This window comes from Thermobia domestica, unplaced genomic scaffold (genome assembly GCF_964235325.1).
Source record: "Thermobia domestica unplaced genomic scaffold, izTheDome1.hap1.1 HAP1_SCAFFOLD_374, whole genome shotgun sequence".
NCBI classification, from domain to species: domain Eukaryota; kingdom Metazoa; phylum Arthropoda; class Insecta; order Zygentoma; family Lepismatidae; genus Thermobia; species Thermobia domestica.
In genome coordinates, this window is record NW_027656087.1 from 86,102 (window position 1) to 104,752 (window position 18,651).

At 36.3% G+C, this 18,651-nt stretch overlaps 1 protein-coding gene across 1 annotated transcript in view; it reads right to left on the reverse strand.

The window, feature by feature from the left end:
• LOC145676811 (cytochrome P450 4C1-like) overlaps positions 1 to 18,651 on the reverse strand; it is a 63,510-nt gene that overhangs the window by 12,027 nt on the left and 32,832 nt on the right. The window contains exons 6-10 of the mRNA XM_081747589.1: positions 17,343 to 17,412; positions 14,276 to 14,402; positions 8,789 to 8,867; positions 3,290 to 3,399; positions 1,591 to 1,659 (exon numbers count right to left, since the gene is read on the reverse strand). Coding sequence (XP_081603715.1) covers positions 1,591 to 1,659; positions 3,290 to 3,399; positions 8,789 to 8,867; positions 14,276 to 14,402; positions 17,343 to 17,412 — 455 coding nt within the window. The remainder of the gene's footprint in view (positions 1 to 1,590; positions 1,660 to 3,289; positions 3,400 to 8,788; positions 8,868 to 14,275; positions 14,403 to 17,342; positions 17,413 to 18,651) is intronic.

Sequence of the window (18,651 nt, forward strand, 5' to 3'; positions counted from 1 at the left end):
AGTAGAAGCACAGTTAAGTACACGTCTTCTATAATGTCCTAATAAATACGAGAACAGAGAAAGAAAAGAAATAGTAATTGAATCTCTGAAAAACACAGAATATTGAACATTTCGAAGTTATAAAGTCTGAAGAAGGTGTTGAAAATCTGTCGATATCTTACATAGAATATTACCTAAAGTAAAAAAGTGTGAATTTTTTGCTTCTCGTATTGTGTAAGTTATACAGGGTCTATGAGCATGTGCATACTACATAAGATGATAAACTAAAATTGAAATTGGAACACTAGATCTTATGTTCTATAAGACAATGTATACGACGAGATAAAAACATCGATACGGAAAGTGTCGGCACATCAGCTTCTGTGAAGTCATTAAATAACAGAATTAGTTATTGAACCTCATTTACGAGGTGTGATTAAAAAATACGGTGAATAATTTTATTAGAAACAAAGTAAGTAAGCTTACATGGATTTTGATTTAATTTCCTTCAAAGTACTGTCCTTGGCTAGCAATGCACTTATCCCAATGTTGAACCCATTACTAGAAGCATTTCTGGAAGGTTTCTTTTGGAAGGGTGTTCACCTGCTCTGTCGTGGCCCTCTCAATATCAGGAATGATATCAAACCCTTTCTTTTAACCAAGGTTTTGATTTTCGGGTAGAGCCGGAAGTTGCATAGTGCTATATCTCAAGAGCACAGCGAATGAGAACAGACAGGATTTTTTTCGGCCAAAAAAACTCGCGGATCAAAAGCAAAATGTGGCACAGCATGTTTTCATGGTGAGGAAGGAAGCTATTTGTCCAATTAATTGGCGTTCAAAATGCTTTTCACGGTCCCATACGAGATGATGTTTAGTTCTTCGTAAAGCTCTCGAATGTCGCCTGTTTGAACAAATAATTTGTCACTTTTTGCACGTTTTCATCTGTTTTTGAAGTCGAAGAACGTCTCGATCGTTGCTCGTTTTCAACCGACTCCTTACCGCTTTTTGAATCGCTTATACCACTTGTAAATAGTCTTCAATCCACCCCTTCATCGCTATAGACTGATTTTCAAATTTCGTGTGCTTCTTTGGCACTTTCTTGCAGCTTAGAACAAAACTTAATGTTGACGTGCTACAGGCACTCTTAACACGTCCTCACTCTTCTACATCTGGAAGCCAACTAACATGTTACAGCTCTTTCAAACTTGGAGTCGCGGTGACTTAGTGGTAGAGCGTTCACCCCTGGTGCGTGGCGTCCCTGGTTCGATCCCCGCTCAAACCAAGTTAACTTTGTGATGGAAAAACACCGTGTTCGTGGGTTTTCTCAGGGTTCTCCCGTTTCCTCCCGCTTTCTTCATTCCACCATTTCACTCATTTCTCATCATCACCATCTCCTTTAGCCTAGCCGGCATACTGTGGGACGTAAAACTGAAGATTTAGTTTCATTTAATTTCAACTCTTTCTAACTCGACACTGATTGTATCAAAGATTTTGGTTACCAGGTTTACTAGTTGAAATGGATAAAAAATTGATAGATAGCACTATGCAACTATATTCACCTCACTTTTGGATGCACCTTGTAAGCTGTTTAAGACTCAACAAATAACTTACCTGTATGTGGGGATATGTTGCCAACATGAAAAGCGCCCAAGATATTCCAACAGAAGTAGTGTCATGACCCTGAAATACAATTACATACATATTTAATTATTTTTTTCTTATATATGTCTAGAGTTAGACTTAGGATTAAAACAAGAAAAGTGGACACGATAACTTTGGAGTAAAGGGTCCATTGTTCGATCCTGGTCCATGTGAGTTTATGATGAACAACGTTACACAAATTTCTCCATCATAATTAATTACATCTACTATTCATCTTATTTATTTTACTTTACAAGAAACAATCGTTGTGATATCAAAATAATTAATCTTGCGTCTGTATCTCTATTATTTCAACCAGGGCCTGCCGTGGGGGGGGAAGGCGAGCAGGGCGACAGCCCCGAGCGCCGAAGTAAGGGGCCGAAAAATTCGGGCGAAAAGAGGAAGAAAGATAGGAAAAATTGTTTGGAATATATGTATGCGGGCACCGTCGTATACTTTCGCTACTTTCGTCGTATACTTTGCTGATTTTCCACGGCACGGCCCTGATTTCAACATTTGAGATTACATATAATCTACTATAGTATCTTACAATCATAGTGTACTGGATTGAAGAAAATGAAAGGAACATTACTAAATGTTTTTCAGACCAAATTTTGGGAATCCCGAGTTCGATTCCCGGTAGAGCTAATATAGCTCGGATTCCACGTTAAGCTGTATGTCCATTTGTCACATAGCCTCGCTTGCTGAAACAGACGCTAAACTCAAATCACATGACACACATACACACACACACACATAAAACAAATTTACGTAGGTGATCATTAATGCATATGCAAATTAGTCTTAACCCACGGGCCAGATGCAGTCCCTTGAAAGTTTCTATCTGGCTCGTGACATTATTTCTAAACTGACGAATGAAATAAATAAGATTATTAAAACCAGATGTGCCATCTTTTCGGAGCCTAAAAATGGTTCATACAATGCTTTATACTAAAATTATTGTTGCAAGTTACAAAACATCTAAACTGGCAGAATATCAACATCCATGTTTTATTTCCGGGATTCTTTATGTCCCTTGCTACACTAATTTCCATGCATCATATGTAGATGTAGGGTCTAACGTTTAGTACTTGAATTTCACATTCAAACGATATACTGGCTTTTATAAACACTTGTACCTTTTATGATTATCATAGGGGGAAGAAGCCTATCTTTACCCACCTTCTTTATGTAACATATATCATGAAATAATGAAATAAGTTTACCCAATATTTAAAAAAGCAAGAACTCAAACACTCTGGCCATGCTACTGCTCTAACATGTAAATTTTACTTCAAAAATGTAAACCTTACTTCAAACATGCAGACCTTACTTCAAACATGTAGACCTTATTTCAAAGATGTAAAACTTACATCAAACATGTAAAAATTATTTTGAAAAAATGGAGATCTTACTTTAAACATGCAGACATTATTTCAAACACGTAAACCTTATTTCGGACATGTGGACCTTAAACATGAAATCTTATTTCGAACATGTAAACCTTACTTCGAACATATAAACCTTACTTCGAACATGTAAAACTTATTTCGAACATGTAAACCTTACTTCAAAGATGTAAACCTTATATCAAACATGTAGACCTTACTTCAAATATGTAAACTTTATTTTGAATATGTAAACCTTATTTCGAACATGTAAACTTTACTTCAAACATGAAAGTATCCACTTCTTCCCGCAGTTCTTCATCTGTCAGTTTTCCTTCAGCAATTGAAGCTTCTAACAGAAGATCAAGGAACGCCCTCTTTTTCCTAATTCCTGCAATGGATGAAAGTGTTTCAATGTTTTATAAGTTTCCGTACCTCTTATAGATATTATAGATTGGCACAACTTCACGTAACATAAGAAAAGAGTTGAGTTGAGTTGATTTTATTTTAGCGTCCCTTTCAGCAGCGAGGCTATATGAGATATGGACCTACTGATTAACGGGGAATCCGAACCACACGAGCTCCCACCGAGAATCGAACCCGGGTCTCCCACGCCAAAGGCACGTAGACTAATCGCTTAGCCACGAAAAAGCTAAGATATATAGGTAGAGGGGTAGCGAAATTTCGTTAAGAAAAACTGGCATACCTATTAGACTTCAAAATCAATTGAATTTCTATTTTGCTCAATGTAAACTTGAGAATTTTTTTGATAGTTCCCTCCTAAGCAGGTAAATAAGTAGGGTCTAAATGTATTTCTAGTTTATAACTTTGATGCAGGATTTTTTGTCTTCCTTCTCTTCTTACACCATTATTTATATTTTACAATACCATTGTGTTGAGCATTGAAAATGATAATTAACTGCAGAACAATGACAATGTTAAAAGGTGTTTTGTAAATAAAGAGCATGTCATGTCGTTGTTGAGGAAGAAGTTACGTTGTTTTACGTGTAAATCAAATCATAATAGCTTTCTTAATTTTAATCATTGGTGCTAATATGTATTTTCAATACTATTTATTTTGGAAAATTTTTCAGTATTTTTTTTATACAAATGAAATATCAATTTCTGCAATTTTTAATAAAATATTCGTAAAAGCATGATTTGGCTTTGTTCTCAGTAGAGACCGGATGTTTAGGCATTAAAAGATAGGCAGGCAAATAGGCTTAAAATTTAAAAAATAGGCACTAAAATGTAACTCGAAATAATGAAGATACTCAATAAAATTAAAAATTTGATTCAAGTCATGGATAATGTTGAAAGAACATAGAAATATACCTGTATATTAATAACCTACTATATATATATATCTTAGGATGGTTCAAAATTTAGGGAAAAATATTTTCCCCGATTTTAATCTGCGGCACCCCTAACATTTATTACTGGACTGAAAATAGATACACTGTTAAAAGTTCAAATTTTTACAAATTTTAATGGTTGCATAAGCTGATTGAAATTTTGAATACTATTGGTATATACACCTGTATAAATACTGTTATACATTTTGTTATACACATTGTTATATACATATTACACAATGCATAAAAGCAAATTACGTATTGCTGATTGTATTTCCATTATTAAAACTTTGTAAAGTTTATTTATTTACACTATTTATACACTTCACTTTCGCATATTGAGTTTACTTAGAGTATTCTTTGAACAGTATGGATATTGTTTCCTGTGCTCTGCAACAACTCGAAATAGGTACTGTTTCAGTTCCTCATCCTTTGTGAATACCATTATACTCATTTATGAGTGCATCTTCGCGTTTTGAATGGTCTTTAACTACTTCATAACCAGCTAAGTAACCAGTGTCGGATTTCCATGTCTACGTATTTTGTGCAAGAAATGTTATTCGACCTTCAAAAAATTGTATCGTGTTCTTCGTTACAAAATTCTCAATCTTGGCATCCTGTAGTGAAACAAGAGCATACGAGGTATATGTAGATGTTTTGGAGGCTCATCATTAATGATATCTGTGTTCAAGCTTTTCACCATTTTTTACTTTGTTTCTGCGGACAGTTCGTCGTCGAAGAACGCCAAGCCAATGAGTTCTTCGCTCAAGTACCAGGGATGACCACACTTTTCCCTGGGCTTTGTAAACGGCTGGATTATGTTTCATATTTAAGAGGAATTTTCAGGAAAAAATTCCTATTACCGTTGCATTTATGTGGTGAATAATGTTCCATGACCTCAATGACCTAGAATGGCATCGGTTTGTCCAGTTCCAAATTTCAGTTTTGAGACTCGGAGCAATTGAGCTTTTCCCATGCCAAATGCTATCGATGGTAGGCGATCGATGGTTTCTTTCCTTGTTATGTCTGGTAGAATTTTGCTATCCCAATGGACAATGAGGGTGCTTGTTGCTCTTTATGATGGCAACTGACTCGAGACGATTGCGTTCGCGAACTCATTTCATGGATGAACGACAGAGGGTAACTTCATCCAGATTGTGCCCCAAACCTTTGGCCGCTGTTGCTATAACAGAAAATGCTTCTCTGTTAGTTGATTTCAAGCTGCCTGACATAGAAGCAAATTCGGGAGTAACAACTTCCCTTCAGGTTTTCTGCTTTCTTTTCTGCTTGAGGAATTTTGCAAGATATGCTGCTGCGTACGTTTCTATTCGTCATCAGAGTAGTTTTTACTTGATTCCAAATTACTGCCACTGTTACTACCCGCTCGAAACAAACAGCGTAACTGCGTTAGTGGCAGTCTTATTATTAGTATTTGCCTTCATCAGTTCATGTTTTCGATGCTTTTTCTTTGCCGTCTTGACTTCCTTTTTAAGCAAGAGTTCTGTCCACTGACACCATACAACCACGTCGTCCCTCTTTCCTCTGGACAATGAGAAAGTCCTTGTCTTCCTTATGTTTGATTAGTCTAAGAGCATCCCCATGTGCTATATCAAATAAATTGTTCAAACTTGCAACATATCTAACTTCATTCTCTTACTATTTCGTAAATTTTCAGTTCTTGCTTTTCTTAAAATTTGCATATTGATCCTTTAATTTTTCGAGTTTCAAAGTTACATGCTTTTGCTTACGAATCGGAATACGAGACTTTCCCCAAAATTGTAGTTTCTCGTAAAACATCTCTAGCAATATCATGGATTTATTCAAAGCTTAGATGATGGTGAAAAGAAAAACGCAAAACGTAGCCATTCGAAGGTAGCTTACTTGAGGTCAGGGTTTCCTTATCTGTTTCTAGTAAATCAAGTCTAGTCTTATTTCTAGTGGCTCCTACCATAACAGTAACGAAGTATATATCAACTTTATAAGAAAATCACTATCACACCACAGCCCAAGGGAAAACTCCATCGCTACACTTCTAGCTTTTATTCTGGTAAATAAACGGGAACAATTCAGCCGCTACAATTCGGTATTATCAGCTTACTTCCAGCAAATATCTCATTGACTGCGGTGTTCCTGAATTATAATCGTGAAACAAATGAAATGAGACTTCCGCCACCGGAAAACAAAGTATGACTGCAACTTATAACGTAGATGGGAACAAATTCGTCATTGTAGTGAATATTGTTTAAAATTTGTAAAGTTTACATTGTTTCTAATGGCATGATAAATACCAAACGCAATAGATGCATCGAAGAGAATGATATACCAATATAACGTGATAATACAGCCTTTGTTGATCATTGTTGGAACAACATCTCCTATAGTGGCATAGTAGATTTGTAATAAATAATTACATGAACTGGATATAGGAGAATAAATGCACAAAACCAGAATGCATATCAATACAGCGACAATAAACTACTAATTTTGTTCAACTTTAAGTCGATTACGCAACCTTTAAATATTGAGCTATTGATTTGAAATTTTGCATGTATTATTTATTTGGAAGGAGTATATATATATATATATATATATATATATATATATATATATATATATATATATATATATATATATATATATATATATATATATATATCGAGAGAGAGAGAGATGTGTGTGTGTGTGTGTGTGTGTGTGTGTGTGTGTGGTGTATTTGTTATTTATATTATATAAATTATGTATTTTCCCAATAAAGGCTTATTTTGAAGAAAATGCATAGAATAGACATTAGGCTCTAAAGCAATTATTTAGAAATAGGCAAAATTGGCAAAATAAAATTGGCTTAAATCGAAATTACAGTACAGGGTTATTCAAAAAAAAAAAAAAGAATAGATTTCAAACATTTATTTCTTCCAAGCTACAAAAGATAGAAACATGATTCGAACGTTACTTCATTAAGAAAAGTTTACAATTTGTTGTTAGTAATTATGGTGTGCATTCAATATGAGCACTGTGTGTTACACGACAAATGTCAAAACGGTGGCTCATTTCTTGCCACACACGAATCAGCTGGTCTCTAGTTATCGAATTCACAGCTTCAACAATTCGATGTCGTAGACCTTCAAGAGTGTCAGGCATAGGAGGGATAAAAACACGGTCTTTTACGTTAACCCCATAGATAAAAATCACACGGAGTAAAATCTAGAGACCTGGAAGGCCACCGGCGAGAAAGTTGATCATCTGCTCCTCCTCTTTCAATCCAACGTCCTGGAATAATGTCATTCAAGTAACGTCGAACGTGGTTACAGAAATGAGGCGGGGCACCATTTTGCATGAAGATGAAGTCATCTGAATCATTTTCAAGTTGGGGAAATAACCAGTTTTGAAGCACGTCTAAATAGGTTAATCCTGTCAAAGTTTTCTCCATGTAGAAGAAAGGCCCATAAACTTTGGTTACAGATATCGCACAGAAGACGTTCATCTTTGGTGAATCTCTTTCATGTTGAATGCCTTCCGCAGGATTTTCACTTGCCCAAATTCTAACGTTATGACGATTTTACTTTACCAGAAAAATGAAAAGTAGATTCATCGAAAAAAAAATAATCGTTGAGCAAAATTGTCATCTTCGATATCATCTAACATCCTAATGCAAAATTCGTACCTTTTGTTGTGGTCGTCAGGATGCAATGCTTGCAATAACTGCAGTTTGTATGGCCTCATGTGCAGACGATGTTTTAGAACTCGCCATACCGTTGGTTGAGGAATGTTAAGTTCTTTGCTTGCTCGTGATGTGGATTTCTTTGGGCTCCTTTCGTAAAGTGTACGAATACGCTCGACATTCTCGTTCGATGTGCGTGGACGTCCCGTGCTTTTCCCTTTCCAGATTCAACCATCTTCTACGAATTTTCGATGCCACTCGTAAATTTGCTTATGATTCGGCGGTTGTTTATTAAATTGACGGCGAAATGGTAGCTGAACTGCAACAATGGACTCAAGTTTTGCCAATTGTAGCACACATAAAGGCTTCTCCTGTGGTGACGCCACCATTTCATTACAGACAAACAACAACACACAAGAGCGCCAATGCGGCCGTGATTGGAACTTCTATCCGGGCTGTTTAAATTGTAAACTTTTCTTAATCAAGTAACGTTCGAATCATGTTTCTATCTTTTGTAGATTGGAAGAAATGAATGTTTGAAATCTGTTCTTTCTTTTTCAATAATCCTGTATAATCCCCATATAAACTTTTAAACGTTATTTTTTTTTTAAAATCACAACTTTAATATTAAAGAATAGTCATTTTGTCTAACATCCGGTCTCTAGTTCTCAGGCTTAATATTAGTAATAGCAATAATAAGAAGGTAGGAAAATTTGGTGAATGACTGCATGGTGAGTCATTGACCAAAGTGAATCAATGTCATTTACCTAAATCCTCCAGTTCTTTGTTTCCAGTATTTCCATGTTCTTGATTTCTTCTAATTAGCTCTTTCCTCTCTTTAATTACCTGAAAAGATAATTTGGAATTAGAATTTACGAAAACTGCTTCAAAATGTGCTTATAAGCTAAAGTAAGTTGTTTCTTCCTTCAGAAAAGAATGGACAATTTTACATTGTAAGACTCTTCAATGTAAATATTATAGTAGTAATGATGGTTCACAGATACATTCGGTATCTCAACATTTTCTATATTTGATGGGTGTTCACGTCAATTAATTTCCGGAATTTAAGAAGCTCGATTTGAACGTATTAGGGCAATTTTGGGTAATATGGGCAGTAAAAGTAACACGTTAAAATTTCTCATAGAAATTAAAATATAATTTGACAAATTTTATTTCAGCGCATTAGTTTAGCAATATAGCGAGGTAATGCAGTTAGCATTTTAAATTGTTTCCCTTCTTCTAAACTGGAAGAATTTTTCTTTATTTGAAATGAACCAGAATTTATGAACACTTTGGATTGAAAACTTTGTAAACTATTTCAAGTTTTGTTAACTTCGTGATATTTCTCATGCTACTTCCAAAGATGAGGAAAATGGACTTACTCCTTTTTCTCAATTATGAAGTTCTACATAATTTTGTTTTTAATTTTTATTTATTCGAGTATTAACTCAAAATCAGATTTGAATCGAATATGTAACGGTTTTTCAACATCTTTATTATTGAAAATGTCAACAATATCAACATTTACGTATAATAGTTATGTTATCTTTCTTAATCATTATTATATATAAAAAAATTGATTCGAAAAAAAAATGGCAACAAAGATTACAGCAATGTAGACCGATACCTTGTGTTTACTTTCATTGAGTTTTCTTTCAAAAATATTTGAATCGTTTTCGAGAAAATTAAAAATATTAACCTTACTACAAATGCCCATATTTAACAAAATGTATGTGCAATATGAGCAGGCCTTATGGATAAAATGAGCAGATGCCTCTCATTGGTACTTAAATTATCCATAAGAAACTAACAGCAAAATATAATAACGGATGAAGTGTTATTAAATACTGAACAAATTTAAGCCGTACAATAACACTATAAAGTACAGATGGTGATCAGAAAAATGGCAACACCTGTAGTTGGCAACACGTCAGATGTATGGATTGGCAGTGGTGTCGTGGCACCGCAGCGCCGGACCGCTGGTGCTGGTGTGTTAGGTCGGTCTCCATACTACGTCAGGCGCAGTGGAACAGCAGTGTCCAGTGGCTGCAGTAGACGGAGGTAGTGTAAAATGGGAGACCACTCAGATTTTCAGAGAGGGAAAATTGTTGGTGCGCGGTTATGTGGAGTGAGTGTGACGGCAGTGGCTACTGTGTTAGGTGTGTTGCGTGGGACAGTGTCAAAGGTGATGACGGCCTACACAACACACGGGGAAACCACATCGGGGAAGCGGAACAGTGGGCGGAAGAAAATCATGAGTGACAGGTCACGCCGGGTATTAAAGCGCATTGTCACGCAGAACCGTCGTGCCACTGCGGAGCAAGTGACGGAGGAACTCAATCAGCACCTCCCCCACTCTGTTTCGTCAATCACAGTCCGCCGCGAATTACATGACATGAACTTACGGGGTCGTGTTGCACCGGCCAAACCGCTCATCAGGGACCATAACGCTTTCGCACGCCGCAAATGGTGCCGCGACATGCAACTTGGATCCTTGAGGACTGGAAACGTGTGATATGGTCGGATGAGTCATCCTTCACCCTATTCCCAACCACGGGCCGTGTTTATGTGTGGAGAACGCCCAAAGAAGCTTATGATCTGCAGTGTCTCCGCCCAACTGTAAAACATGGCGGCGGCTCGGTGATGCTGTGGGTCGCCATATCATGGTTTTCATTGGGTCCTGTGGTCACACTTAGCGGACGAATCACTGCCAACGATTATGTCGCAATTTTAGGAGACCACTTGCATCCTATGATCCGGATGTTGTTCCCGGACAATGACGCCATCTTCCAGGATGATAATGCACCCATTCACACAGCTGGCCTTGTTGCAGCGTGGTTTGAGGAATATCGGGATGAAGTTCAACACCTCCCCTGGCCCGCCCAATCCCCAGATCTCAACATAATTGAACATCTGTGGTCCGTCTTGGAAACACGACTCCGGCGACGATTTCCACCTCCATCCTCTCTCACAGAACTGGCCGATGCCCTGCACGAGGAATGGTGTAAAATTCCACTTGCTACCATTCAGATCTCTATGCCTCCATCCCACGTCGCATCAAGGCTGTTCTGAAGGCGAAAGGTGGCCCGACACCATATTAATCTGGTAAGTTGCAATTTCGTTCAGATGTTTCCATTTTTCTGATCACCATCTGTACATGAAAGCATTAAAAGGAAAATACACAATGTGCATTGTAATATTCTTACCTACTTGAAAACTACAATGTTAGACACCAAAACCAAATGTGATAAATTTAAATACAGTAGAGCGTCGATTATCCGAACGTCGGTCAACCGAGCGACCGCTTAACCGAACTGTGTACTCGCTCGCACCTGTTACTCTCCCACCCTACCGTCCATCATCCCCCTCACTCCCAAACCAAGTTTCCCACAGTAGTCGCCGCACTGAGCCACCGCTGGCGGACCATTGCTTCTAATGGGGCCTTCATAAGGCGTTGCTGACCGGCCAAGCCGCCAGTCGCTGTGTTTCAACAATCATCACACTTCTGTCGGTTTGGCACTGGCTGTAGAAGTAGCGGCAGTATCAAAGCTGTTCACAGCAACAGCTGCGCCAGCTTAGAGTTGAGGCGTGCCGCTCCGCGCATGGCAAATAAACATGCACAGTTCGATTATCCGAACAAACCAGTTTTCCGAACATCCATGTCCCCCAATTACATCGGATAATCGACGCTCTACTGTATATATATATATATAGATATATATATATATATATATATATATATATATATATATAGATAGATATATATATATATAGATAGATAGATAGAAAGATAGATAGATAGATAGATAGATAGATAGATAGATAGATAGATAGATAGATAGATAGATAGATAGATAGATAGATAGATAGATAGATAGATATAGATATATATGATATAATAAAAGTAAAATATAGTTTCTGCTTATATGTTTCAGTTTATTTCCAACGTAAGCGACATTTGCTATTGCATTAGGGGAGGATGTTTTTGTCATATTTGCCGATTTTCACGTCGCTTGTGATAAAATGTGGCAAAAACCCAAGTTTAGTTAAAGGTCGACCATTGTGATCACGGATTTAAATAGTTGTCACAAATTTGTAATGTGTAATCTTTCAGTGGTATTAAGAGAGATTTGTCTTTTGGTTGTAGTCAATTATTATTTGAAGTCAGACAGAGGTGTACTTTGAAGTAAAAAAAAAAAAAAAAAAAAAAAAAAAATTTGCGCTTACAATATTTTTCAAAACATTTTCTTTCAAGATGAAAAAGGTATGTATAATATGAAAATGTTTCATTGTTTATCTGATAATTGTACTGTGCATATTTATTATAACTGTCCATTTCGTACAAAATGAATATGCCCATATTATACGCAATGATAATGTTTAGTCATTTGCAACACTGCAGTTATAATGTAGTCGGGCAGCTCCATCCTTTGCTGTGTAGTGATATTGCAATGGCTGTAGTTTACCATAAATGAGCTGATTTTTGTATCCAAAAGATTATAGTGTATGAATTCCTTATATTCATAATACTGAAATTTACAAACAACAAAATGTGCACTAAGAAAAATTCGTTCTCCGAACAGCGGTATATTGGACAAATATACGGTATCCTCTTGTTTACTATAGAAATCTGTACGGAGCATACGTTATTCGTATGCTACATAAGCACTGCCCTTAGATGTTACATCATGCCGTTGCAGGATGTCTGGCATCTAACAGTTTTCCATATATTACATGCATACCTTCGTCAGCTATATGTTATATACGCCCATTTATATGTGAGATCCTGACCGCCTACATTGTTTCATACAGAAAGTCCGTATAGATGGAACACTTATACAGAAAGTATTACAAAACATGCGTTTTCAGTTATACGTCTGCTGTACGTTAATTCCAAAAAACTACAGGAATTACGCATGTAACCTATCTTTTTAAGTACGCCACCTACAATTTATTTTCTCAGTGTGCAAATCAAATAACGACAATTACTCATCTTTGTTTTTCAAAATAACAAAATAACAGCACAATCATCGTGCACATTTGTATCCTGATTTTAAGTGATGTGCACAACGTTATCAACCAATAAACTTTTAGATTAATTCTAGTATCAGTAATATACTAAAAGCCTTAGTTCTGACCATATTATCGGCCTGCTTATATTACCCAAAATTACCCTATTAGCGTAGAATTTCTCGCTATAGACAAGTCATTTACTCTGCATACGTGTACTTGCTAGGTATTACTAGGTCTATCTCTACCATTATCTCCCTATACCAAGGGGGGCGCGGTGGCTCAGTGGTAGAACGTTCACCTCCGGTGTTTGGGATCCCTGGTTCGATCCCAGCTCGCGCCGTGTGGACTTTGTGGTGGACAAACACCGTGCTCGTGGATTTTCTCGGGGTTCTCCCGTTTCCTCCCACTTTCTGCATTTTACCATTTCATTCATTTCTCATAATCACCGTCTCCTTTAGCCTAACCGGCATAACCGTGGGACGTAAAACTTAAAGATTTCATTTTTCCCTCTACCAAAAAAAAGTGGAAGATTTAACCCCTTCCTGTTTCAGGGGCAGCACGGTGGTTCAGTGATACAGCGCGCTTATCTGTGGTATGTGGAGTTCCTGCTTCGATCCCCAGCCAGGTAAGTTTGTTAGACAACATCGTGTTGGCGTTTATGATTAGCTTCTCTCTCTCTCTCTCTCTCAGTGACTTTAATAACTCTGTGACGTAGCTTCCCTTCTCAACACAAATTGCCACGTGATTATTCTACTCTTAACTCATTTCTTATTTTGATCAGAGTAGTCATAATATAAGTAATACAGCACTAGAAATCCTGTTATAATCTACAATGGCTCTCACTTTAATACTTTTGTTTCTGAATTATTCATCAAATTCTAGCTTTCCAAGTTAGTTTAGTGAAAAGATGTCTATCAACTAGTAAAAAAAAAAAAAAAAAAAAATGTAGATACGTGAAATACATTGCAAATACACTTTTAAGCATTCTATTTTAAGAAAATACATTTATTGATATTGCTGGGTTGGATTGCTACAATATTAGCGAGTAAATCTCGAACATCGTCCATTTCCATTAATAAGTTCTGTTCGGGTTTAGGATGGAAAACATGTAAAATACACTTATTTTTGTAAGTTCTCCACTTTTCAGTGTAACCGATGGAAGCCTAAATACACAGGTTTTACTGTACTTGATTAGTTACGTTATGGATATGTTTTTACAAGAACGCATTCGGTATACATACTTTCGTGGAGAATCCGTGTAAGATCTTGATACATCTCTCATGTTGCTTTCCAGTGGATGTCAGCTTAAATATAAATTCTGGATGCAGCCATGGTCGAAGAACACGATATAACATAATTTCACCAACTCTAGAAGTAACAGAGAAAATATATTAACGTGTGCTCCAAATTTCTATTTGAATTGATTTAAAACCAGACAGTACTTAAACATTAGAAGCAGAACGTAGCTCGTTAGAAATCCGTAACACAGGTACAATGCCTACTGGAGTGTTGTCATCGGTCAGTTTCTGGAGATTAGAAATGAAAGAAGTATTCGAGATGCGTTTGACGTCGCAGCGCAGCGTAATAGGACTCGAGTAAACATTGTCTAACAAGCTCCATTTCATAGTAATGGCACTAGGTTTTAACCATTATAGCTATTCCAACATTGTAAATGTAATGCATTCACTAGCAATATCTAGTGTGGTGAATCACTCACTACACCAATTTCAAACTTTTTGTCCTAACTTTAGACGGGCTCCTTTGTGGCTAAGCGGTTATCGTACGCACCTTTGACGTAGAAGACCCAGGTTCCATTCTAAGCGAGAGCTCATGTGGTTCGGATTCCACGTTAAGCTGAACATCCACATCTCATATAGCTTCGTTGCTGATATATATATATATATATATATATATATATATATATATATATATATATATATATACAGAGGCGGATCCAGGGGGGCTATAGTCCCCCCTTGAGGCTCAGGTATACACTGGATAAAATGGGGTTCAATCCTGCTTTATACTGGCTAAAGCGGCAAACTATGGTTTTGCCCCTCCCTTGATGATATCCTGGATCCGCCACTATATATATATATATATATATATATATATATATCAAATCCTATCTTTAGACTTCCGAGCTAACTCTCAGTATTCCCAAGGTCCCTCTTTCCTGAGATATATCAACTTTTTTGAACTTCCTAGTGGTGGCATGAGGTTTACACAGGATCTTGTTATGTAACACCTTAGGATGTCTTTACTTGCAGGAATATTTCATAAGGGTCTGGTTAGATGACTACGTTACTACACTTTTCTTTTCATTTCCTTAAAAAATTAAGTTGTTTACAACTACTTTCTTATACAATTCTCGAAACAAATGTACGAAATTATTTTTGAATTTTGACCACGTAATAATATGTTATCAATAGCGTTTTTCGAGATAATAACCTACAAAGTAATGACACTTAAGTATCCATGCATTGAATAAGAAAATGTATAAAAAGTATTTCATACTAAATAGTTTTAAACTTCATAAAATCAAATGTGGTAAGGATGGTACGAAATGCTGGAGAATGGGAGGGAATTTCCTCTACTTAATATTTTTCGAAGAAAGTTTCCCTCCACTAGAATCATATTGAGAAGCGAATAAAATGATAGTATTATTAGAAGTTTAAAAATATGAAGTTCATATGTAATTAACATGTTATTAATGGGTTAACTAATGTTAACAGTATCCCTAATCTCTCATAGTTTAATAATTTATGGGTTTTCAAATATGTGAATTCTATATTTGAAACATTATGTCGCATCCTGGTGGTAAAAGAGCACTTTCGCATTTTTTGGTGAGAATACTATTGCAGCACCCTTCTTCTTCTTCTTTTTTTTCGAGAATACTCCTCTAGCACCATTTGCGGCTCCTGAGAGTACTTCTGTTATTATTCAGTTCAAAAACTCTTGTCGTCGCGAATTCTGTCGAGGAATTTGAAGCTTAAGATATACAAAACATTAATCATGCCTGTTGTTCTGTATGGTCGCGAAACATGGTCGCTTACTCGGAAGGAGGAACCTAGACTGAAAGTATTTGAGAACATGATCCTGAAACGAATATTCGGACCCAAGCGGAACGAGAATGGGAAATAGCGGAAACTTTATAACGAGGAACTACATAATTTATATGGTTTACCCAACATTGTTAGGGTCGTCAAGTCTAGGAGGCTTAGGTGGGCGGGTCATGTAGCTAGAATGGAAGAAAGTAGAAACGCTTTCAAAGTCTTGACTGGAAGACCAATCGGAAAACGACCATTAGGAAGACCTTGGCGCAAATGGGAGGACAATATTAAGATGGGTCTCGCAGAGATAGGAATACAAAGTAGAAACTGGATTCAGTTAACTAAAGAAAGAAGTCAGCGGAAAGGTTCCGTTAACGTGGCATTGGACATCCGGGTTCCATAGAGTTAGTTAGTTTGTTTGTTTAGAGAGTACTCCTCAAGCCTCCTTGCGTTTTTTGTGAGTGCTCCCCAAGTGTCTTTTACGTTTTTCTGAAAATTCTCTCCAGCTACATCCACCTCTAATGTGCAGGTACTTCTCCAGTATTCTTTGAAATATTTTGGAGAATACATCTCTCAGAGTTTCACCAAATCTTGCTATCGAAGTCACCACAAGTAAAGTGCTTTGCTTACAACATGGTTCGAGAGTGACCTTGGGAGCAACATATTGTGCACACTTATTAGGTAGTTCAACATTTTGCCACAAGAGAACACTACTTGAGGAAACCTATTAGCGCCATTTTGTGACTGAATTATGAACTCCATCCAAGAGGCACAACTAGGACTACTTTGGTATAAATAATACAAGTTTTGGCGTTAAGTTTGATCTTAGTAAAATGAGTAATGTCTCCATACATTTAATGTAGGATAGAATAAAGTGGTGCCTTAGTTATTTTTGTTTCATTAACACATATTAAATATTTCCGAAACTATAACGAACAACATACAAGACAAATTCATAAATTAACATCTTCAATTTAAACTCAATTGCAATTGACAAATTACCAATTATTAATTCATAAATTATGAAACAAAAATTATGTATATCGGTTAAAACTTTATAATACCTTATAGTAGGTCCTTAAATATCTTGTGACTCAAGAGCTAAGTTAGGAGATTAGGCCAAGGACTACATAAATTATACACATTTAATTTTTCTTAGGCGCTCAAACAATTCAATTCAAACATTAAAAAATAAATAAATAAATAAATAAACTAAATTTCTTAAAAGTGTTTGTTAATTACCTTCTTTACTTACAGGTAGATGGCAGAAACGTATTCGGAATCAGTTTCCTCTTGTGCTTTGATTTCCGTTCCCATTGCAGATTCTGAAACGAACAATTTTTAGTAATGGAGCTTATTTATCCGTCGATTTTGTGGCGTTCCATTTACTGCACTACGTTTCCTAATGAAATAATGTTAATGAATTAATTTATATTAAATCTATACAATTCAAGTAGTGGCGTACGCAAGGAGAAATCAGGGTTTAAAACCCCTCTGGAGCAAGGTGCTATGGAAAAGTAGGCTAAATACTTGCTATAGTAAAATATTATATAGTATATATATATACAGTGTGTGTGTGTGTGTGTGTGTGTGCATCACTCTTATTCTGAAAGATATTAGATAGAATTCTGGGATCGTCCTTGATGAAAATCTGCATGTATGCCACTCATTCAAAGTACATTTTGAATTTCACATATTGATTTTATTTTTCGTACCATCTACCTTACGTTTAAGCATTTACTAATTTCAACACTACTTTCTTATAGTAGAATTTACTTTCACATAGACTATGTTAAGTTCTACCTAAATAATTGTTTATGCCCCGATAGTTTCTCCTCCATTGATGTAAAAACAAATCTCCCGGAGGAAATGTTATGATGGCTCTTTAGCATTTGTTAGCAGCCTGCATCCTGCGTAATGCTCTTCAGGTTTTCCGGATTGGGGACTACTACTTCACAAGAATACAGTGCAGGCCGGTGTTCACGGAGGGCTACGGTGGCCCTAAATTTTTACTGGTCCCCTAAACATTTTCACGGTATGCTTGCAAATGAACTATAATATGGTTGGTTTGGTTCCCTTCCCTTCCATTTTTGGGCTGGCTACCAGCCTGATACAGTGAATAATAATTATACAATATTGGAACATGCACATTGCATAGCTCAGATTTTGATATTTAAATCCTAATCGCATAAGTGATGTCCCTTGTCCCCTTCTAACATGGCCACTGTTTCTGCGCAACTGTAATAGTATGCCTTATTTTTATTTTTATTATTATTATTATTATTATTATTATTATTATTATTATTATTATTATTATTATTATTTTATCTTGCACGAAGACAGCTTTGTTTCTCCAACTTTGCAAACTTTACGTATTGCGACTTGTTTCTCAATTAAGAATATATGAGTATGTATTTGTGTTTCTTTGTCGGCAAGAGGTCATGTAATTGACCTGCAGCACCAGTAAATGCCCGTGATTAATTATAAAATTCAAAATGGTCATATTTTAAAAACCCTTTTAAATACAAATTAATAAATATTCCATCATCATCATCATGATACAC